This window comes from Akebia trifoliata, chromosome 4, assembly GCF_017979445.1.
Source record: "Akebia trifoliata isolate Shusen 1 chromosome 4, ASM1797944v1, whole genome shotgun sequence".
NCBI classification, from domain to species: Eukaryota; Viridiplantae; Streptophyta; class Magnoliopsida; order Ranunculales; family Lardizabalaceae; genus Akebia; species Akebia trifoliata.
The window spans coordinates 44894501-44918866 of record NC_141378.1 but is presented as its reverse complement, the minus strand read 5'-3'; the positions used below and the strand labels follow the sequence as shown (position 1 = coordinate 44918866).

At 32.7% G+C, this 24366-nt stretch overlaps 3 protein-coding genes across 7 annotated transcripts in view; 1 reads left to right on the top strand and 2 right to left on the bottom strand.

Annotated features, from left to right (window-relative positions):
- Positions 1 to 391: 391 nt before the first annotated feature.
- On the bottom strand, positions 392 to 4072 carry LOC147405223 (uncharacterized). 2 transcript variants are annotated; one of them, XM_086441450.1, is made up of 5 exons: positions 3786 to 4072; positions 3578 to 3689; positions 2456 to 2532; positions 1747 to 2367; positions 392 to 763 (listed from the first exon to the last, which is right to left on the bottom strand). In XM_086441450.1, exons 1-5 carry the CDS (start codon positions 3987 to 3989, stop codon positions 647 to 649), a joined length of 1131 nt encoding a protein of 376 aa, XP_086297576.1. In that variant the 5' UTR covers positions 3990 to 4072; the 3' UTR covers positions 392 to 646. The 2 variants fall into 2 exon arrangements, with proteins under 2 accessions (XP_086297576.1, XP_086297577.1); XM_086441451.1 differs by having other exon boundaries at positions 394 to 763; positions 2456 to 2529.
- A 3659-nt stretch (positions 4073 to 7731) lies between these two features.
- Positions 7732 to 12305, top strand: LOC147405222 (putative alkaline/neutral invertase B). Of its 4 annotated transcripts, none has more exons than XM_086441446.1 (5): positions 7732 to 7955; positions 8650 to 9122; positions 9728 to 10159; positions 10762 to 11320; positions 11836 to 12305. In XM_086441446.1, the coding sequence occupies exons 1-5, from the start codon at positions 7907 to 7909 to the stop codon at positions 12129 to 12131; spliced, it is 1809 nt and encodes a 602-aa protein (XP_086297572.1). In that variant the 5' UTR covers positions 7732 to 7906; the 3' UTR covers positions 12132 to 12305. The 4 variants fall into 4 exon arrangements, with proteins under 4 accessions (XP_086297572.1, XP_086297574.1, XP_086297573.1 ...); XM_086441448.1 differs by having other exon boundaries at positions 8630 to 9122; XM_086441447.1 differs by having other exon boundaries at positions 7911 to 8071.
- Positions 12306 to 21612: 9307 nt separating this feature from the next.
- LOC147405221 (uncharacterized) overlaps positions 21613 to 24366 on the bottom strand; it is a 39637-nt gene continuing 36883 nt past the window's right edge. The window contains 3 exon segments of the mRNA XM_086441445.1: positions 21613 to 22027; positions 22811 to 23017; positions 23298 to 23849. Coding sequence (XP_086297571.1) covers positions 21905 to 22027; positions 22811 to 23017; positions 23298 to 23849 — 882 coding nt within the window. The 3' untranslated portion in view covers positions 21613 to 21904.

Here is a 24366-nt window from a genome sequence, read left to right as displayed (position 1 = left end):
AATTTTTCATACCAAAAGTAACCTTTTTACTATTCACATTTTTCATACCAACATTTTATATAATGTTGGCGAATTAAGATAAGAGGGTATAAATGTAATTTGAATATAAATTAAAAAGAATGGTAATTAAGTAATTTCAATATTAAATAAAAAAAAGGTATTTTGGGTACAAAAATGGTAAACAATACTGTTCCTTTTATTTCTTACCGATTTGGTTAAAAAACACTTATTTCCGAAAACAATAAAACGGTAACTTATCATTTTTGGAATTAATTTGAATAGTTCACTGTATTGGGAATTTTTCAATTTTCGGTGCATGTTTTGGTAATGTCGAGTTGGTAAAGCATGTGATACCATAGTAATACCCACCTTTCACATAATTGCATACCAATATAAAAGAAGAGAAATTACCCCAAATAACCAAGTGATGATAAGTTGTTTATCCTGCTTCATAATTCAAATAGAAGATTTCTTCCAAATTATTATCTAACTAATTGGAAATCGGACAGAACAAGAAAAATAAAAAATTGAATCAATTACATACATAAAACTTAGAAGGATACACAAATTTCGGTTAGAGTTGTTAGCCGAGTGCACATCAAGAAATACAATTATACGATTGTGGGCCTGCAGAGTGTTACAAGACTCATGGAGATGAGGTCTTCAGTTTGGGAACTTTAAACGAGGAAGAGAACAACCTTGGAGTCCCTGAACTGGTGGGAATGGCCTCAACTCCCCTTCTTCTCTTTGAACTTCTAAATTCCTGTTCACAAAAAAAAATTGATTGGAAATTTCATAAACCTTCAGATACTTTATGCATGATCTTTCCCTATTTGGATCAATAAGTAACCAAAATATTTCTCTTTCGAATAGAACAATGCTGAAGTAACCTCAAGATTGTACCTCATATCGCACATACTGCCATGAAAGTGTGTTAGTAACCCTAGATGATTTTCATCGAGATACAAGTCAAAAAGCATCTATGGTTCCTACACACTTTCACATCAGGATGTGCGATATGAGGTACAATCTTGAGGTCACTCCAGCACAACTCTTTCGAATATTATGAACCGAGAAAAAAAAATGAAATTATGTGGTAGTTGGATAGCCGCACACGACCACCCCAAATATTTTCTAAAGAAAAACAAAGAGTGAAACAATGATCAACTAACCTCTAGCTACAAATCTTCAGTAGTTTTTTTATTATTATCAATTACATGGTCCCAACATTATACTTAAATTACAGTTTCCGGAGCATGTTTGTCATATGAAAGACAGATTTGATAAGCCAGGTTAAGAAACACTGTTTCATCTAAAAGAAAGCTGGAAATCCTTTCTATTTACTCATTTATAGAATCAAAGCATACAGAAGAAACCAATAATTATACATCTATTTACCAAGATAAAGTTTCCTCTATCCTTGTTCAAAATAAAAACAAACATTAACTTCAAATGCATAAAATGTTCTACCATTTCTAAATTCACAGAAGACCATTGGACCGAGTGGAATGGAAGAACATTATTTGATTAGCTGACCCCAATTCTTGGGGATAAGGCCTTCTTCTTGTTGTTGTTGTTGCCTCAAATTCATAGGATGTCTAGCAGATTGCATTAAAAGTACGCATATAAAAACATATAGAGATTGTGACAACGAGACATGTTAAATGATGCCAAGAGACATTAATTCAAAACGTGAGATAAAAAATATGTTTAAATAAATTCATGTTTTACTCAATTTGGACTTACCTTCTGAGGGTTCTTCACACTATCAGAGGCTTGTGATACAGCTGACCCTTTCTTCACAATAGGTCTCCTATCCCTGCAATTCTTTTGGCTTTCCAAACTACAAGCACTTGGTTCCATTGTGCAACGATTCAAGACAGGTGTAGTACCCGAAGCACTTCTCGAGTTTCTTAGAAACTCTAATTCCTTAGAGAGTCTAGAAATTTCTACATTGCCTTTATCTTTGTCTGCCTCAACCTTAGCCAGCTTAGCTTTTAACTCAACAATGGTCTCATCCTTCCCATTTTTCGATGACTGCAACTGTTCCATATTCGTTAAAAGTTTCTCAATCTTCTCATTTGCTTGTTCAACTTCAATTTGCTTACAATTTTGGAGATTAGTGTAGTCATTTTCGATCCTCTTAAACTGATTCCACACAAAATTTCTTTCTGATAATAGTGCAGAAACCTCAGAATTATTCTTTGAAGTAAGCTCCTCATATGCACGCTTTAGTTTTTTTAGTTTGCCCTCCAAGACCTTCAAACTACGTTCTTCTCCCTTGTCATTCTCCGTAGAATTTGGGTTATCATCTACTATTACTGTCTTTCCTTTGTCAATTACTTTGTTTTCATCGCTGGATTTTTCCTATAAATCAAGATAAATTTAAATAATATTGGGTACTCTTAAACATTAAAAACTCAAAATATAGTTTGAAGAAATTGTGCCAACTTACATTCTGGTCAGCGCATTTACGAGTAAGGTAGTCAAACCATAATTTAAAGTCCTCCAACTCACTTTCTGCGTGTTCTGCTTTAAAAGAAATTAAAATAAAATTATTCCCTCAAAATCAGAAATACTCTAACAATAGATTATATCATATTGGTTTAGGAAAAAAAAAAGACGGCCCTATATCAATTTGAAGCAAATAATCATAATTCATACATAGGAAAATAAGGGTAACTAAAATTGCTAATAAGAATCCCCACTCTGTCTACACACTTTTTTCGTTTATCGCAGAGGCAAAAAATGCCTTAAAGAGAGTGACCAAGTTCGAGCCTCAACTTGATTCAATCTTCTTCGTGTAAATCGTAATAGATCAGATAGTATTGTACAATCAGCTTTATAAGTAATGGTGTTATAATAACTAGAAGGTGGCATGTAGAAATGCACATGTATTTAAAGGGCTTATTTGTAATTTAAAATATTAATTAAACGCAGATTTGAAGATTAAAAAAGAATATTTTTGTAATTTTGAAAACTAACCAACATGTTTTTAATTTGATCACAATTTTCTTGGTTTTTTGACCAAAATGACCCTAATTATATTAAGTTTAAATGTTAAGGTGAGGGCATTTTTGGAATCCAATTTTTGGTCTGGAACCACTTATACTCAACCTTTTCTCATTATAATAATAAAGATAAGATGACTATGATAATGGTTGTTCATGATTGTGGCAATAATGCTTCCATCGTCGATTGTGTTGATGATGGCAATGACGCTGATGTGTATAGTGGTCATGATGACATGGACATGATGGTGGTACTAATTATAACGATGATGATGAACAATGGATAATGATATAATGTTGATGATAAGGCGTTGGAATAAAATTGCAATTTAATGCTAAAATTGCAATTTAATGCTAAAATTGCAAGCCAAACCCGAAAAACATAAAATACAAAATAAAATTGCAATTTAATGTTAAAATTTAAACAGGACATGAAGCATAATAAAATATAGATAAAATTTCTATATTCTAAGATCCAAATGTGCATAATTGGAAATTTAATCTTACAAATTTTTTCCTTATGGTTACAAAAACAAAACCCTAAAAATTTGGGAAGAAAATCTGACCTAATTTGTTCTTATAGAGAAGAGACTCCCTCTGCTTCAATCCGACCACTAGTTCCGATTTCGCTACCTCTAAAAAAAGACCCTTCTCCGCCTCTAGGAGATCCCTCTTCATCTGCAAAAGGAATTAGAAACAAAAGTTTAAAAACCCCAAATTACACTGAGAGAAAGATTAAAAACCTCTCTGAATTTGAAAGTTTCTTGAGTGAACCTGAGAGATTTGTTCTTCGAGAAGATGAACATCGGAAACCCATCGATCGTATTGGATTTGGATCCGATCTTCGAGAATCTTTCTCTCCTTGACCAGAGATTCGAGTTGGGTTTGTTGGGTCCGCAACAAGTGTACGAGAGCATTGAAGACTTTCTGCCATTGACTACGATCACATGAGATCGTAGGAGCCTTGTTAGCGACCATTGAGACGAGCGAGAGAGAGACAGAGAGAGAGATGACAACGGTCGAAATATGGAGCGTAATTTAGAGTGATTATGATAGGAGGTTCTAACTTGCGCTATTTTCAGAGTACCTGAGGAAATTGGCCGTTGTATTTGAAAATAGGTTTAAAAATCGTTGAGTCGACCCTAAAACTAGTTCAACTCCAACGATTCACTATTACTCATACCAAGTTGGATCGAAAACTCAACCGGAAAACAAAAGGCATAGGTGATACTAGGTAGGGGTGAGATTTGGTTTGTTTCAATTCGATTTGATTTAATTTGAGGCCAAATTGGAATCGAACTGACAAAGGTCGATTTCACTAAAATAGAATCAGAACCGAACCAAAATGTCATTGATACCAAACTAATGGTTCTAACTTCTATGGAATGGATTGCCAATATTTTATAAATTATAAATTAGAAGTAACATATTTTTAATGGAAAAAACAAATATTAAACACAAGATTTTATACAATAAATCATAATCTATGTATAAAAAATTATTAGTTTATCCATAATAAAGTCTTTAATTTATGTCCTAACTCTTAAAATAATTCATAATACATTAATATATATATATTACTTTAAGGGTTCGGTTCGATTATAAGCTTGATCCGAGAACCGAACTAAATTGATCGATTCTCCATTTTCTTAACTTGGAACCAAACCACAACTTGTCTCAAACTGAATCAAACCACCCCAAAGCTATCGGTTTAGTTCGATTCTCAATTTGATTCAGACTAAGTTGCACCCCTAATAATAGGTTGACCTTCATGTTAGTGCACCCACTTTCTTTTATACATCCCAGTCCAAAATGTGCTTTTGTTGGGTTCAATGAGCACTGATAGTAGGTGCAATAGCCTGGCCCTTCTTAAATTTTACATCTCCCAAACCATGGTTTTATATCTCATACGAGATTGAGACGACTCGTCTGATATGTTTCGGTATCGTCCACCAATGAGATGGATAGACAAGTCAAACGTATCGGATGAGATTTAAAATCATGATTCGTCATTTGCCTCATTGTTGAATGAGACGACTCAAACATATCGAAAAACTCGTTTGAGACGATTCAGTCTTGTTCATGGAGATGAAGACGTCAAAACGAGTTTTAAAACCATGTCCCAAACATACAATGTTAAACAACTCATGTACCCAACTAACATTTTTCAAATTGATCAAATACTCCTTGACATGTGCCCTCATCCTTAATCTCTAGCATAAAATACTCCTAGATTTAGTCATCTTCAACTTCCTTCTAGTAATGAGTTGCAAATGAGTTTCCATTCTTATAGCAACATATTGTGTTTATGTGGCATGTTTTAAAAGGAGATTAAACACATCAAAGTGCATTCAATTAGAAAAACAATATAAGGTATAATCATTGTACCTATTTAATAGAACTTTGGGTAGAAAAACAACAAATTTCATTGAGGGATTGAGGTATGGTTGAAAAGGATGCTCAGAACCAAACAAACAAATAAACGAATTTGACTCACTCCAAAACCGATCGACTTCTTATAATCCTAATAGGAAACAAATACTATATTATTGACAAATAAATAATTCTTCTAATTAGATAGATATCCTTAATTAGTAATCCAACTAAAAGATTTAAATAAAAGGCATGTCATAATTACCACGTCAACCATAGATAATCAAAACAACTCTACACCCTTCATAGACGACTAGTCCCAAAGTCGAAAATTCTAAAGATGGTCACCAAAATCGGAGAAATTCTTTCTTATAGTGGTCGATGATATTAGAGAACATGGACCTCTTTTCTCAACACTTGTTTGTCAAGGTTTCTAAGTAGTATTATTATTTGATTTTCACACACGATATAAATTTTGAACTGCAACAATCACCCCTTCTTGAAAAAATGAAAGTTCTTCTTGAAAAAATGAAAGTTCAACCTTGAACTTTTTGGAGATTAGTTTTTTTTTTTTTTCATCGAATGAAAGCAATCTAATGGATGGTTTGTGTGAGATAGAGATTTGTTGTCCAATATATGATGATCGGGGCATCATGACTTGATCAACATCTTTATTGTCATAGTCATCTTATATATGAGATTCTTATATATATAATTCCACACATCATTCTTTGGATCCAAATCCTTGTGTTAATCTTGGTTGCTTCAAAACTACTATAATTCCTAGACGACTAATGATAAAGTGACTTGAAATTCACTCGTTGACATGGATATTTGTATAGAACGATGTATCTTTTGAGTTGTGTTGGAGTGACCTCAAGATTGTATCTCGCATCACACTTTTCCAATGTGGAAGTCTGTAGGAACCATAAATGTTTTTCACTCATATCTCGATCGATGAAAAACATCAATGGTACCTATATACTTTCATGTCAGGAAGTGCGATATGAGGTACAATCTTGAGGTCACTTTAATATTATTCATATCCTTTCCTTGTGTATCCTGAAATAGATAGTGAAGTTCTCCTTTGTAACCTCGGTTCTATCATTGATAAGGATCGTAGGGATATTTTCTTTCTTAAGATTGTAGCTTGTCTGGGTCTATCTTAACCCTGTTAACCTTTCAAATATATATATATATATATGGGGGGGGCGTTCAATGGCCAACTTTTTAGCAAACTTTTTGGCAAAACATTTTCAAAACATGAGTTAGAGGTTTTGGAATGGGCTGATTTTTGGTGAGGATGATCTCTACAGTGAGGAGATCATCATCACCAAAAATCAGCCCATTCCAAAACTTCTAACCCCATCAAAAACAGTTTACAAAAAATGGACGGTCCACGATTTTTCAACTGGTAAACATGGGTTAGAAGTTTTGGAATGGGATGATTTTTGGTGAGGATGATCTACTCACCGTAGAGATCATCCTCACCAAAAATCAGCCCATTCCAAAACCTCTAACCCATGTTTTGAAAAATGTTTTGCCAAAAAGTTTGCTAAAAAGTTTGCCCTTGAACGCTACCCTATATATATATATATATATATATCCTGAAGAAAATGATCTATGATTTTATGCACATGCCACGTCAACAAATAAATTTTGAGTCAATTTATCATGAGTCTTTCCTATGTAATCAAATGCTGGAACTCATCTTAATTACTTCTTAAATAAACTTTGGTGTAGTTTGCAAGAAGACCCGATTTATAGATTCGAAATAATGTTGGTCTTCTCCCCATTTTCAAAGGAGGCACAATCCATAATAGTGTCTGGTTACGATTACAACATTAGGTGTTTACGTGGCATATTTTTGTTGGAATTCATTCTATTTGAATCGCGTGTCACTTTCAAGTAGTCCCAACCCAACAACCTCCTTTTCCTAAATAAGACAACCAACATTTTGGAAGTAATTTGCACGAGCTCCACGTGCCTTCTTGGTTTATAAAGCAACGACAACATCTAACATCTGCGTGTACTCTTCAAACTCTCGCGCTCTCAATGAACTAATGGTTACATTTACAGCAAAGAAAATCTGAAGAGTGGTGTTGCAAACATTGCGCTGACGTGGAGATGTGCAAGAAATCATAGATGCTTCAGCGTCGTATCTCGAGGAAAAATATTCAACGCAGTCATTCCAGCATTTTACAAATCTGAATTAACACGTGTCGTTTAATGGTGCAATATACCGTACAGTAATCTTCCAAAGAAGTACAGCTGTGAATCATCGAAAACATCGTTTGTTCAACAGAGCTATTCCAGTTTACTGAAAAAAAAGAAAAAAAATTGCCGACAAAAATATCCTCGGAATTCCCAAGAAGTGCCACCTGTCAGTAACTCATCTTCCTAAACTGGAAAGTAACCGCTGAAGTACACTTGACAACTGGTAGTAACCGGTTACTTCACAGTTGTCTGCTCCACCTAATTCCACCAACCTTCACAGATAAATTGCCACTCTTGCCATATTCATGCTTCTTTCATTCTTTCTCTCATCGATGCGCACCAAGGTCGTGTTAGGTAATTAACCTGCGCATCCAAGATCAGTCTCTCTCTCTCTCTCCTCGCTTGCATTGAAGTATTAGGGTTTCTGCAACTTCGAATTATGATTCGTTTCTTTCTCTGATTCAAATCATGTAAACTTTTTTATTTTTTATTCTTTTATTTTAAATTCACTTCAATTCTGTTGATTTATGCTTCGTTTTCGGTTAGTAATTCTGCTCCATTTTTCACTGATTTTTTCTTTTTAGTTTGGAATTTTTTGTTAGATTTTGGTTGGGACTGTAAAAAAATTGTTGGTTTCTAAAATGAATCTCTGGTTTGAGTGGATATGATATTGATGGATTTCTGATGTTTTAATTTCAATATCAGTGGAATTGAAGCTGATTGAAGTGTAGACGCAGTAGAATTTCTCATAGTTTTCTGTTTTTCAATTATTTTTGAGTGTGAAAGATATGAATTTTCTTGAATTCTGGTTAAAATTTTGATTCTTTTGATGTTTTGGGACGTTTGATTGTGCAGACAGAAACCCTAGATTGATAAATTTTTATTCTCGAAAACTGTTGATGAGTTGCTGCTTGTCAACTTTGTGACATCAGATGTTGTTCTGATCGTTTTAACTTTCGAATTAATGCTGATTTTAGTTTATGTCGCTTCCACGAAATTTTTTATATGATTTTTTTGGATTAATGCAGATTTTTGAACTCTTTGACAGTTATATCAGATCAAGTCACGCTTCTCAATCATAGAAAAAGTTCGGACATCTTTACGACTACCATGGATGTGTCGCAGAATGGAACTGTAAAAAGTCTTGAAACACCATGTAGTGTAGCTGAGATTGAAGAATTTTATTTATCAAGGTTAACAGACAGACCCAGAGGCCTTAATATAGAGAGGCAAAGATCCTTTGAGGAAAGGTCCATTAGTGAATTGTCTATTGGTTTCTCTCCTCGACATTCGTCAAGAAACACTGAACACTATCGATTAACAGACCATTTCGAGAATGTATTTTCTCCTTGTAGGAGGTCTGGTTTGAATACCCCTAACTCACACCATTTCTTTGAACCACATCCTATGGTCTCTGAAGCATGGGATGCTCTACGACGATCTTTGGTTTACTTTCGGGGGGAACCAGTTGGGACTATTGCAGCATTAGACCATACTGAAGAAGAGCTAAACTATGATCAGGTGAAGTTTTTTTATGCATTGTGCAAATGTTAGATAGAATGTAAGCTTCATGTACCCCACGTTACTACATGTGTTCAAAAAGATCAAATGTTCATAACCATTGCACTTTCGTGTTCTAGTTATATTTATTATTTGGAAGTACCATAGTCTCTTTGTTGTAAATGTCTTGTATTTTGTTGGCGGTACATTGAGTTGTGGGGGTGTAGGTGGCAGCACCTCCGGACCAAATTTTTTAGGGTTACGAAAAGGCAATTATGTAATATTTCTGAAGGATTTTATATTTTTTGGGGGAGATAGACACATTGTCTCAACTCCCGGTTTTATAAATAGAGATCTCTAGGGCTGTACAACTTGGGAAAGAAAATAGCGATTGTTCTTAATCTGATCCATGTGGATGTAGGCACTCTGCCAAACCATGTAAATCCTTGTGTTTTTATGTGCGATTTCTTCTCTCTTTGTTTCTTTGTTTTTTCACTCTTTTGCAGCTCATAATTTACCATTTTATTCCTCTTTACATACAAAATGGTTATTCTTGACAAGGTTGCATAATGAGTTTCAGGGGCAATATAAGTTGGTATCCATCTAATTGTTGTTAGTTTGGGCAGGTTTTTCTGAGAGACTTTGTCCCAAGTGCATTGGCTTTTTTAATGAATGGAGAACCTGAAATAGTCAAGAATTTTATTCTGAAAACTCTTCGGCTTCAATCATGGGAGAAAAAGATTGACCAATTCAAGCTAGGAGAAGGAGTAATGCCAGCAAGTTTTAAAGTACTTCATGATCCTGTTCGGAATTATGAAACCTTAATTGCAGATTTCGGTGAAAGTGCAATCGGAAGAGTTGCTCCTGTTGATTCTGGATTTTGGTGGATCATATTGCTTCGTGCATACACAAAGTCTACAGGAGACTCTTCCTTGGCTGATTTGCCAGCGTGCCAAAAGGGTATGCGCCTCATTCTGAGTTTATGTCTTTCTGAAGGGTTCGACACGTTCCCAACTCTGCTCTGTGCTGATGGGTGCTCTATGATTGATCGTAGAATGGTGAGCTTCTGACAAATCCTTCTTTCTATATGTCTGTTATGTAGATCATTGTCAGGCATGTTTTTTGGTGTTATTAGACTTCACTTGTTTCACATCATTTATATATAGTGATGTTGACGAATGCAAATGAACAATGTTATGTGCTTTTAACTAGCATTTCTATTTATACGAGTATATGGTTTCAATACATCATATATTTCTATTATATGATGTCCAGGGATGCCCTTGAATCCTAAATATTTACATGGGTATTTTAGAAATACCCCCATGTTAAATTGGAGATATTGGTTTACCCTCATTGACTGTAACTCACAGTAGCTTTTTCTTGATGATTTAACAGTGAAAATTTCACAGTTCAAGCATCAAGAAAACGCAACCTTGACTTATGGTCAAGGGGGGTAAGTCTAATCTTGCATTTTGCAAGTGGGTATACCTAATATCACCAATTTAACAAGGGGGAATTTATAAAATACCCCATGTACAATGAATGAGTTACAAACTTTAAAAACCATGTTCCATGAGTATGACACAGCTTTTCCTCATAGTTAATTGGGTGTAGTTTGTTTATCTAACCATTGTTTTTTTAATATCAATGCTTTCAGGGTGTTTATGGGTATCCCATTGAAATTCAAGCACTTTTTTTCATGGCTTTAAGATGTGCTTTGCTTTTACTTAAGCAAGACGATGAGGGCAAGGAGTTCGTAGAGCGAATAGTTAAACGCCTCCATGCATTGAGCTATCACATGCGGAGTTATTTCTGGCTTGACTTAAAGCAGCTTAACAACATTTATCGGTATAAAACTGAGGAATACTCTCACACTGCTGTTAACAAGTTCAATGTCATTCCTGATTCTCTTCCAGAGTGGGTATTTGATTTTATGCCAAATCATGGTGGTTACTTTATTGGAAATGTCAGTCCTGCAAAAATGGATTTCCGTTGGTTTTGCCTCGGTAATTGTGTTGCAATTTTGTCATCTTTGGCAACCCCTGAGCAATCTGCAGCCATTATGGATCTTATTGAATCTCGTTGGGAAGAATTGGTTGGTGAAATGCCACTGAAGATTTGCTATCCAGCCATAGAAAACCATGAATGGCGGATTGTAACAGGTTGCGACCCAAAAAATACTAGGTGGAGTTACCACAATGGAGGATCTTGGCCAGGTAAGCAATTAATTAAGCAAATTTGCATTATAGGTCCTTGAAACAAAAGTAGGATTTTCTTCCAACTCCTCCCAAGGTAAAGTTTTACAGAGTAGGATGTGAAGAGGTTCAAATTGGATCTTGGAAATTCATACATACACTTATAGTAATGGCATTATTTCTTTCTTTTTTTTTTCCCCAAATGACCGAGTTTTTGTAAGATTTAGATAAATATCACAAAGTTGCCCGTTAGTTAAAATTTCAAAATTGTCCTCGGTTTCAGAAGAACTTGATCCAATTACATGAGGGATTTCTTGAAAAAGAAAAGCCACACGATCACATGACCTTTGTAGAGAGGAGTGAGATTTCTGTATATGGTAGAGATAATATCATATGTGTTCTACATTAATGTCTAACACATAACATACATTCTTTCAAAATCCATAATTACATGATTATTCCTAGTTAACAGCATCTTTTGTTCCTTCTAAAGTATTTATGAAGAGTTTCACTTTGTGCAATTGTTGTATATCTAGTGCTCTTATGGCTCCTCACAGCAGCATGTATCAAGACTGGGAGGCCACAAATTGCAAGACGAGCAATTGAACTTGCTGAGAGCCGTTTGTCCAAAGATAGCTGGCCAGAATATTATGACGGAAAGCTCGGACGTTACGTTGGGAAGCAGGCTCGTAAATTCCAGACTTGGTCCATTGCCGGCTACTTGGTAGCAAAGATGATGCTTGAAGACCCATCACATCTAGGTATGGTATCACTTGAGGAGGACAAACAGATGAAGCCCCTGATGAAAAGATCGGCTTCATGGACTTGTTAATATCTTTTCACTCTTCCTCGATTACCATGATAAGTATAGCTGAAATCAAATTCCATGCTTTTTTTTTTTTTTTTTGTTGAGGTTTATATCATCCTACCACTAATAAGAATGTGTTTATAGTATAGATTGTTCTTTATTTATTTTAAAATTATATAAATAAATATTTCTCATCAAGATTTTTCTTTGTTTCTTTTACCAAGATATCCCAATATTTAGAAGCAATTTGCTTCTCTAGTGAAGGAAATGTTTTATTTGATTTGTTCATTTTTCTTTCCCTTTGAGGTATCTTTACATGAGGTTATAGATGCCGTAATGAAGAGACTTTGTAAGATTGGTTTCCTTGATGTGGACAAGGATGAGATTTAGTAAGTTTGGTCTCCGTAACAAGGACAATTCATGTAATGCTGATTGTTCAACATGATCTCCATGTGATCCTAACATCCAAGTTTAAGAAAAAGTAAAATTTAGGAAAAATTATTTAAAGGATCCTTGCTAAAGGGGTTTTATTTATTTATTTTATTTATTTTTATTTATTATAATATAGTCCCTAAGTTTTGCTAGCTTGACAGGGCATTTATTAAATTTTTTCTTTCTTAATGATCTCTCGTACTGTCGAGTTCACAATTTTTATTGACGAACTCACCTCTATTTACTATCGAGTTCACCACTTTTTATTTATAGTTATACTCCACGTTTTTTAATTACTGTCGAGTTCACCACTTTTTTAAATAAAAAGTGGTGAACTTGACACTGGTAAAACCCATCCATTTTCAATTTTCGAGATTTTCTGACTAAAATACATGGAACTAAAAATTCGAGATAACGATTTTTTTAAATGATTTCAATCCAAAAGAACCATTCTTGATAGATTTTCATCTAAAACTAATAAGAAAAAAAAAAGTGAAAAAGTCATTGAAAATGACTTCTTCTTTCTTAAATCTTTTCTAGCGGAATGGAATCTTCGAAACTCGATTGAGATGGCAAAAATCCAATTTTTGAATGAAAATAATGAGTTTGAACGGTTAGGGCATTCAATCGTGAGAAATGTGGGAAATGAAGTCCAAGGATCATTTAGAAAGAAAATATTTACTAAATGTCCTGCAGAGCAACAACTGAAAACTTATGCCTTATTTAGAAAGAAACCCTTCCATGAGGGTCCTTTATGCCTCTTGCATGAGGGTTAAATAGTTCCAAATAAGATGTTGCAGATTTCAACCCTTGATTTTACCATCCCAAGTTCCATCCTTCTCCAAAAATCTCATCTTGTTCTGGAGATTTGAAAGAGAGAACTTTACGATCGAATAAGTTTTATCCTAAAAGTTTATCATCTTCAATGTTAATTAGAAACCTTGACTTTTTTTCTACCCAAAAATCTATCTTTCTACATTTCTGAAAATTTGATCTTGTTCTTGAGGTTCAAAGTTGAATAAGACAGAATCGAAGGGTTGGAAATGAGGCTAAAAGTAACATTAAAGATGATTGATTTTGGGAGAAAGTAAAAGAAAAAGACGGAGAAGTGATGAGTTTGAAAACCAATAGGATATCTCTAATATTGAACCAAAACTTATCACCCTTTTACTCATCATTAGAATCATGAATTTGTTGTATTAATCAACATAAAAATTTGATATCGGTTGTCATGTGAATCATTTTTTAACCCACAACAACAAGAATTTTCAGTTTAATTATAATCATTATATTTTTAATAAGCTAATTCTTAAATCTTTATCTTGATTTTTTTATTTTATTTAATTTGTTATTACAAACAAGATGTAACACATATTTGAACAAACCCAATTTAGCAGATAATACACAATCAAATATTATATCCATAACCACTTTCTTTATAATATTTTCTTAAGGTTCCATCAAATAGTTGGAATATAGCACAAAGGAAATCATTGATTAAAAAAAGATACGCACGTCATGAATGAATGAAGAGATAGAGTATCTCAACTTTTTAATTTTTAGTTTTGTAGTTCAAAGATTTTTAATTTACTCCAATATCTCACTTTCTTTTACTTGTAATTCTCTAATTACTTATTCAAAATAAATAATAAGTAATTTTGAGGATAATGAAATTAATAAGTGAAGGAAAAAAAAAGTTGTTATTTAAATATGTTGCCCTTTGAATATTTATAAGAAAAAATCATGTAAAAAATGTGGTGCAATGATCATATTAAATGGATTTTTCTTCTACATATTATAATTATGTTTTTTAAAATAATTTTTATCTCTCTTTTGTTTATTTGGACAAAGGGTCTAAATTTTCACATCCCTTTTATTCCTACTTTCAAATCTGTAAGCACTCAACTCAACTCAACTCAACCCTTGCTTGCCTAACCCAAAAAAAAGTATACAATTACAAAAGAACAACTATGGTCTGCTGTTGAAGTTTTAACTTCGAGCAATGGATCCATGATGCATTTGGATTACAATTTCAAACATTTTCAAGAGATATAGTCAGAAATGATGTAATTAAAACATATAATGAAATTTTTTTCTAATTAATTTTGAAAAAAATATTCCGATAAAATATGTTCAACTTTTGATTCACGAACTAGTAAAATGCACATGAACTATTAAATAATTATTAAAAAAATTATTTGTTTTATTATCTAAATATAGAAATTATTTTTCGAGTTATTTTTAAATGATCGTCTTTATTCCAAATTTTAAAGTCAGATATTTTTCTATCCAACTTTTAATATATTCAATACTTCTTAATACCTCTTTTTTTATTGTTCAAAATTATTTATTTGATAGAATTAGTTGATGAAAATTTTATTAAATCTTAATCGTGCTTGTCATGTGCTTCTTGATTTTAATCTGACATTCTCATTAAAAAATATAAATAAATTAATTTATTGATTTTGTGCAGTTAACTGTGAAACTGTGTCTGATATATAATCAAATTAAAACATCTACAATTGATTGTACAAGCTGAAAAGAAGCATGATCTATAGTTTAATGCAAGAACGTCGACAAACAAAAAATGGTCGTAGATCAAATAATCATTTTAATTTATATCATGAACATATATAATCTAAAAGTTTAATTGCGCATTAGTACATTTAGCATCAATGTCACAATACATTGATATGTAATCCTTTGATTAGAAATAAAATAAAATAAAATAAAAATAAATTATCAAAATATATAAATAGTTAAAAAAAATAATGATAAAATTATTATTTGGACTTTTTTTTAGATCGACTATAAATGTAACATCAGAGCAAAACAATATTAACATTAACGTTTTATTAAAATGAATCATAGTTGAGTTTTGGTTGAAAACTTCATTTCTTATTTCAATCAATATTAATAAAATAAACTATTATTTGAATTATTGATAGAATATTATTAGTTTTATTTCCAATAATAATAATAAATGGACGAGCCTTGATTGAAGGAAGATGATCTATAATACAATATAAAAAAAATTATTTTTTCGGATTCTTTTTCAAATTCTCCCCATTCAAGTTAATAGGCTGAAGAATTTATTTTAAATTATTTTTTTATATATAAATTTTAATAAAGTACTTTTCAGTCCAACATGTTCGCAATTTTTTTTTTTTTTGTAAAAAATTTACAAGCATAGCCTCCACGACTTGGTGCATATCTGTGTTATATGCTATTTTCAAATTGATGACTTTGCCCCACAAAACTACAAAGCAGTGGATGTCCTTAGCACTATTTTTGAACTTATGTATGAATTAGAGTGAGTATGAATTAGATCGAGCAAGCGAAAATCTGCAAATTTTCCCCTTCAGTTTGAGACGATTAAGATTTTAAATTTTATTCTTCATAACCTAATTTATTCCCCACACACTTCAAGCTCATAGATTTAAATAATTTACCATCGAGATTGAATTTAAATTTATTTTGGGAAGAAAAGTTGAGTTTTTTGTAGGAGGTTGAGGATGATGTATTGAAGTCATATTTTGTTAAATACAAAGATATCTCAATTTTTCTTTCAAATATTCACCAAAGACTAATGCTAAAGTGATCTCAAGATTGTACCGCACATCGTACACCAACGTGAAAATGTATAGGAACCATAGATACTTTACATTGAGATACGAGTGAAAAAGCATCTATGGCTCCTATGCACTTTCAAGTCAGGATACTCCAACACGACTATTATATTCACCAAAAACAACTTGAAAATACTGCTCAAACTTGATCCAAAAAAATAGTAATTCTTTTTAGGATTATTTTTACCAAAGTCAAAAACCCTAATAATTGGCTCTCTCAATCTATTCTGATTCTTTTTTTTTTTTTTTAACAGGCTATGACTCAATTTCAAATTAAAACAAAAATGGGTCTCAATCCTATCCTATACTATCTTGGACACTTACATTCAAATTTCCAACGAAGTTTCCACTTCAGATTACTAAGGTTTGTCAACGGTCTCTACTTCTCTGATCCACATTTTAGACAAAAGGGGGGAAGAAGAAGAATGATAAATCAAGATGATAGAAAAAAAAAATATTGTTGGTGCAACAGTATGATTTTCTCACAAATAATTAATTTTATAGGTTGAAAGAAAACAATTATGGATTCTGAGTAAGTGGTTTGAACCCTTTTATCGGATTAAGTTATTGGATCAGAAATCAATTTTTTGGACATAACAGATCCTTTGGAAACCCTAATCCTAACTACTTTTATAGTGAACAAGAAAAATGTTTAAAATATAATTTAAAGTTGAACGGTATTTACAATATTAGGATCACCTATATTACATGATTCTATAGTGTATTGGGTCCTCTCTAAAACTATCTCAGTAATTACAAAGGCCACCCAAAGCATAACTGCCAGTGGCATTCATATAGTGTATGGTTTTTCCAAGGCTAACCATGATATCTACATGATTTTTCTCTATTTCTTCTTTTCGAGTATACACGAAACTGTCTTATAGTTTAGGTGCTTTAGCTGTCTTTGGTTTCATCGCTTGTTGCTTTGTCTGGTTCAATAATACCGCTTATCCTAGTGAGTTTTACGGGCCCACTGGGCCAGAAGCTTCGCAAGCTCAAGCATTCACTTTTCTAGTTAGAGACCAACGTCTTGGGGCTAACGTGGGATAGCATTCACTTTTCTAGTTAGAGACCAACGTCTTGGGGCTAACGTGGGATCCGCTCAAGGACCTACCGGTTTAGGGAACCGTTTAATCTATATTTGCAAAATGGGTTACCTTCTTATCAAAATCAATGATAAATAGTTAGAACCATGGATGCCAAGTTGGATCCATCAAAATCAATGATAAATAGTTAGAACCATGGATGCCAAGTTGGATCCATCATGCATAGATTCCTTGGGTTCAATGCAGCTTCAACCAACTCGGTCACACCCCTGTCAACTGCCTGTAGTGGATCTTCCATGTCATTCTCTTCCTGAAATGCACCACAAACAAGACAACTCACGCATATATTAAGTGTAACTTTCAGTTCCCAAAAGAGGAAATTTAAGGAATGTTTTGGATCTCTAATATTGGGAGAAATTAAAAGAAAAAGACAGAGAAGTGATGAGTTTGAAAACCAATAGGAAATCTCTAATATTGGAACAAAACTTATCACCCTTTTACTCATCATTAGAATCATGAATTTGTTGTATTAATCAATATAAAATTTTGATTTCTATTGTCATGTGAATCATTTTTTAACCCACAACAACAAGAATTTTCAGTTTAATTATAATCATTATATTTTTAATAAGCTAATTCTTAAATCTTTATCTTGATTTTTTTGTTTTTTATTTAATTTGTTATTACAAACCAGATGTAACACTTGCTTGAACAAACCCAATTTAGAAGATAATACACAATCAAAAATTATATCCATAACCACTTTCTTTATAATATTTTCTTGAGGTTCCAGCAAATAGTTGGAATATAGCACAAAGGAAATCAATGGTTAAGATACGCACGTAATGAATGAATGAAGAGATAGAGCATCTCAACTTTTTAATTTTTAGTTTTGTAGTTCAAAGATTTTTAATTTACTCTAATATCTCACTTTTTTTTACTTGTAATTCTCTAATTACTTATTCAAAATAAATAATGAATAATTTTGAGGATAATGAAATTAATAAGCAAAAGAAAAAAAAAGTTGCTATTTAAATATGTTGCCCTTTGAATATTTATAAGAAAAAATCATGTAAAAAATGTGGTGCAATGATCATATCAAATGGATTTTTCTTCTACATGTTATAATTATGTTTTTTAAAATAATTTTGATCTCTCTTTAGTTTATTTGGACAAGGTCTTGTCCAAATTTTCACATTCCTTTTATTCCTACTTTCAAGTATGTAAGCACTCTACTCAACCCTTGCTTGCCTAACCCAAAAAAAGTATACAATTACAAAAGAACAACTATGGTCTACTGTTGAAGTTTTAACTTTGAGCAATGGATCCATAATGCATTTGGTTTACAATTTCAAACATTTTCAAGAGTTACAGTCAGAAATGATGTAATTAAAACATATAATGAATTTTTTTTCTAATTAATTTTGAAAAAATATTCCGATAAAATACGTTCAACTTTTGATTCACAAACTAGTAAAATGCACATGAACTATTAAATAATTATTAAAATATTTATTTGTTTTATTATCTAAACATAGAAATTATTTTTTGACTTATTTTTAAATGATTATATTTATTCCAAATTTTTAAGTCAAATATTTTTCTATACTTTTAATATATTCAATACTTCTTAATACCTCTATTTTATTATTCAAAACTATTTATTTGATAGCATTAGTTGATGAAAATCTTATTAAATCTTAATCGTACTTGTCATGTTGTTCGAGCTATAGATGATGATAAAAGAAAGTACAAAAGAAAATCTTAGCAAGCAAGGGTCAAAGCACAGAGACAATGTTAATCCAAAGTATTTTTACTTCCAATCCAATTTAATTTTAATAAGAGATTTAAAAATACTTTGCAATAGATGATTTATCTAAAATAAATTATTAAAATAAAAACTTAAGAATACAAGAGAGAGAGAGAGAGAGAGAGAGGTGTAGATCAATTGGATGTACCTTCACAAGCTTTATCAGTGATTTCTGATTCTCTATTTATAGAGAAGCCAGATTTTTGAAAACATTCCGTGAATACAAAAATATCAAAGTCTTACTTCAATATGAATATCTTTTGGCCGCCAAGCTTCAATACGAATTTCAAGGCTTGACTTTCTTCGTTGACAGCATCGCCGCCGTTGACCATGGCGTCGCGGTAAAGTTTTAGTCAATTAACTTGAATTTTGGTTCACAGTCTTATTTTGGATCTTGGATCATAATGGTAACTTCGGATTTTCTCGATTCACATTGAAACTTTACAAATAATTTCTATTACACGTAAATAATAGTAATTAGCTTCGAAATACATAATAAAATTGAAAATAAGAATTATTATGGACTAACCATGCATTATGTCTAATGAGGGGATTTAGTGTTCAATTTATTGATAAAGTCTATGTAATTAGGGTTCTAGAAACGACTTTCTAGACCCTGATCACATGTGCTTTTTGATTTTAATATGACATTCTCATTAAAAATATTAATAAATTAATTTATTGATTTTGTGCAGTTAACTCTGAACCTATGTTTGATATATAATCAAATTAAAACATCTACAATTGATTGTGCAAGCTGAAAAGAAGCATGATCTATAATTTAATGCAAGAACGTCGACAAACGAAATGTGGTCCTAGATCAAATAAACATTTTAATTTATATCATGAACATATATAATCTAAAAGATTAATAGGGCATTAGTACATTTAGCATTGACGTGACAATACATTGATATGTAATCCTTTGAATAGAAATAAAAAAAAATTCAAAAATGTAAAATAAAATAAAAATAAATTATCAAAATAAATAAATAGTTAAAAAAAAATAATGATAAAAGTATTACTTGTACTTTTTTTTAGATCGACTATAAATGTAACATCTGAGCAAAACAATATTAACATTAACGTTTTATTAAAATGAAACAAGTGAGTTTTGCTTGAAAACTTCATTTCTTATTTCAATCAATATTAATAAAATATTATTTGAATTATTGATAGAATATTATTAGTTTTATTTTCAATAATAATAATAAATGGACGAGCCTTGATTGAAGGAAGATGATCTATAATACATTCTTTTTCAAATTCTCTCTCTTCAAGTTAATAGGCTGAAGAATTTATTTTAAATTATTTTTTTATATATAAATTTTAATAAAGTACTTTTCAATCCAACATGTTCGCAAAATTTTTTTATTTGTAAAAAATTTACAAGCATACCCTCCACGTTTTGGTACATATTTGTGTCATGCTTGTATCTTCAAATTGATGAATTGGCCCCACAAAACTACAAACCACTGGATGTCCTTAGCACTATTTTTGAACTTTTGCATGAATTGGAGCGAGCAAGCGAAAATCTGCAATTTTTCCCCTTCAGTTTGAGACGAATAAGATTTTATATTTTATTCTTCATAACCTAATTTATTCCCCCACACACTTCAAGCTCATAGATTAAAATAATTTACCATCGAGATTGAATTTAAATTTATTTTGGGAAGAAAAGTTGAGTTTTTTGTAGGAGGTTGAGAATGATGTATTGAAGTCATATTTTGTTAAATACAAAATATCTCAATTTTTTCAAATATTCACCAAAGACTAACGTTGAAGTGATCTCAAGATTGTACCGCACATCCTACACCAACATGAAAATGTATACGAACCATAGATACTTCACATCGAGATACAAGTGAAAAAGCATCCATGAGTTTCAAGTCACACCAATGTGAAAATGTATAGGAACCATAGATACTTTACATCGAGATACATGTGAAAAAGCATCTATGACTTTCAAGTCAGGAAGTGCAATATGAGGTACAATCTTATGGTCACTCCAGCTCAACTCTTCACCAAAAACAACTTGAAAATACTGCTTAAACTTGATCCAAAAAACATAGGAATTCTTTTTAGGATTATTTTTACCAAAGTCAAAAACCCTAATACTTGGATCTCTTAGTCTATTCTGATTCTCTTTTTTGCAGGCTATGACTCAATTTCAAATTAAAACAAAAATGGGTCTCAATCCTATCCTATACTATCTTGGACACTTACCTTCAAATTTCCAACGAAGTTTCCACTTCAGATTACTAAGGTTTGTCAACGATCTCTACTTCGATCCACAATTTAGAGCAATTTAAAGAAAAGGGGGGAAGAAGAAGAATGATCATCCCACCAGCTAGACATCAATTTAATGTTAAATCAAGATGACAGAAACAAAAAAAATTTGTTGGTGCAACAATATGATTTTCTCACAAATAATTAATTTTATAAGTTGAAAGAAAACAATTATGGATTTTGGGTAAGTGGTTTGAAGCCTTTTATGACATTAAGTTATTGGATCAGAAATCAATTTTTTGGACATAACAGATCCATTGGAAGCCCTAATCCTAACTTTTATAAGTGAACAATAAAAATGTATAAATATAATTTAAAGTTGAATGGTATTTACAATATTAGGATCACCTATATTTACACGATTCTTTAGTGCATTGGGTCCTCTCTAAAATTCTCAAGTAATTACAAAGGCCACCCAAAGCATAACTGCCAGGTGGCATTCATATAGTGTATGGTTTTTACTAAGCTATCCATGATATGTACATGATTTTTCTCTATTTCTTCTTTTTGACTATACACAATTTACGAAGGAAGCCCGTTTAATCTATATTTGCAAAATGGGTTACCTTCTGATCAATCAATGATAAATAGTTAGAACCATGGATGCCAAGTTGGATCCATCATGCATAGATTCCTCGGGTTCAATGCAGCTTCAACCAACTCGGTCACACCCCTGTCAACTGCATGTAGTGGATCCTCCATGGCATTCTCTTCCTGAAATGCACCACAAACAAGACAACTCATGTTCAGAGGCATATATTAAGTGTAACTTTCAGTTCTCAAAAGAGGAAATTTAATGAATGTTTTAGCAGTTACAACATTTCCAAATAATAAGAATCCATTTTTTTGTACGATTATGGTTAATTTCTATGGCCTTATGATTGTTTGTGATTTAGTTCATAAATGTTGCTTAATGTGAGATTTGATGATATAATGTCTTGATATTATTTTTTAATTTCCATATTTTGCTCTAAAGATACATTGATTGTTAGTCTTGTTAATGTGCATAGATATTCAATAATGTTTTTCTTTGCTAAAAAATATATTGAAAAATTAGATTAAATGTCTAATATATATTTCATATTTATTGTTTCTTTTCCAGGTTTATTTCCCCGAAGTTTTCCCTTTCTGTTTTAAACCTGTATTCCAACTTGGTGACTATGCCCAACTTTGCTCTACCCTCTGGGTGGGGGGGGGGGGGGGGGGGGTGGGGGTGGGGGGGGCATTCAGCCCTCAGGTGCCGACTAAGCTCCTCCAAGATATCTGTCATTCGTAGTGGTAATTTTATGGTGAGAAAGGTCACCTTAAAAAATGGTCTACCAACTAAATATTCCCATGGACCATTCTTGCAGTTTGCCCAATGGTTACCTTCCAGAAGATTATATATTTCTGCGGGATGAGTGATTGAGTGGCATAATGGTCTAACCTACTATTATTAGGGAAAGAATGTGGAGTACAAAGAAACTGATTTAAGTGTGCAATACGGACAAAAATTACCTCTTCAGAGTATTGTGGGGCTATTCCTTTGACAAGGCCAATAACATTATCCACATTGGTGATGACCTTATCCTTGAAATCCATGAGAATCATGCCAGCTCTTGCAGCATTAGGGGTAGACAGCGTCCCCAGTTGTCTCCTCCAGGACAAAGATAGCAGCTCATCACGGAAAAACATAGCTAAGTGATGCCATAAGTGCTGACTTTGCTGCAAAAGATAATCGGTAAAAAGCGTAAGGAGCTAATGAGCTAACTCATTATCTTTATGAATCAGGATGCAGAATGGTGTCTATGTGCCACATTTCGGTAGGAGTATAAAAAACATTGGGCTCCAAACCAAGCCGTTTTCTAGTTATGCACACAGCCTGATATGTTTAATCACCAACCAAAATGTGCCACATAGACACCATATATTACCATAGGAACAGGACACCGTTCTGGATCACGACTATATCTATATTGACACAACTTCCAATCATGGAACTCACTTTTGGTGAAACCACAGCTTGTGCTGCTGCACACATGGCAGACACAATCAAACCTTCGATTCCAAAATGGGAGAAGAACGTTTGCATATTCCTGGTCAGTCGGAAAGGAACAGACTCGTTAAATTCAATTATCCCATTAAAATCATAAGTGGGGTGGAAATCAGTCTGGAATATTTTGCCGGTGTTCTTGGCAAATAGAAACTTGTTCGGGGACCTCCCTCCAATTTGTAGCATAAATGACATGAAGTTTGAGAGTGCCAGCTGGATTGCGAATTGCTTTTTGAAAGCCCATAGATGGTACCCACTCGGAAGAGTCTTGTACATGTACTGAGAGAATATATTTTCATTGACGAGGTCCTTTGCTATACCATTATATGCTTGAAGACGTAGATCCACAATGGCTTCTGGTGAGATATGGCCAGATAGAGCTTGGTTCAGTTCTACCTTGAAACGGGTGATTGGGAGATCTGCTTCCTGATTATTCCGTGCACAGTGGGCCTCATAGACCTCTAGAAAGGTGTTATACATTAAATCATCCTCCACCAATCGAACCTGATTCAAACAATCTAACTAATAAAATCAATAAATATTGATGCAGGACAACCTAGATCTGTTCGATTCTGAAGTTGTTGTGTCTCACATCAAATATAACTAGCATATAAATCAAGTGGAAAATCTTTGTTGGGATGGGAGAACCAAGAGCAGTTGAAACTCATTGCTTCTACCATGCATGCGGCGTATATGCAGCTGGTTGGGTCATATGTAAAGATCTCCCAAATCAATAGATATGAGTATATGACAAACAATAAAGGAAAAAAAGCCAGTAGTTTCAAATCATTATGGCCACTTTATCATTAAACATTCAACAAGGAGATTTCCCTGGCATAGTGACAAAGTCGCAATTTGGGTATACTTGGGCAAAGAATTACTTTGAAAAAATCGGGAGAAGTTGGAAAAACATCAGAAAAATTTATATAAATATATATATGGGTGGCGTTCGGAGGCTCTAAAGAGAGCCACACATTGTGCCAAACATTTTTTCAATGTATGGGTTAGAAGTTTCGGAATG

What these genes read in the sequence shown, in the direction of transcription:
- LOC147405223 (XM_086441450.1), bottom strand. Translation starts at nt 3,989, where the DNA reads ATGGTCGCTAACAAGGCTCCTACGATCTCATGTGATCGTAGTCAATGG. An exon ending in TCTCTATAAGAACAAATTAG is followed by an intron (nt 2,533 to 3,577) that starts GTCAGATTTTCT and finishes TTTCTTTTAAAG; the next exon opens with CAGAACACGCAGAAAGTGAG. An exon ending in GTGTGAAGAACCCTCAGAAG is followed by an intron (nt 764 to 1,746) that starts GTAAGTCCAAAT and finishes TTTTGTGAACAG; the next exon opens with GAATTTAGAAGTTCAAAGAG.
- LOC147405222 (XM_086441446.1), top strand. Translation starts at nt 7,907, where the DNA reads ATGCTTCTTTCATTCTTTCTCTCATCGATGCGCACCAAGGTCGTGTTA. An exon ending in AAGAGCTAAACTATGATCAG is followed by an intron (nt 9,123 to 9,727) that starts GTGAAGTTTTTT and finishes TAGTTTGGGCAG; the next exon opens with GTTTTTCTGAGAGACTTTGT. An exon ending in CTATGATTGATCGTAGAATG is followed by an intron (nt 10,160 to 10,761) that starts GTGAGCTTCTGA and finishes CAATGCTTTCAG; the next exon opens with GGTGTTTATGGGTATCCCAT.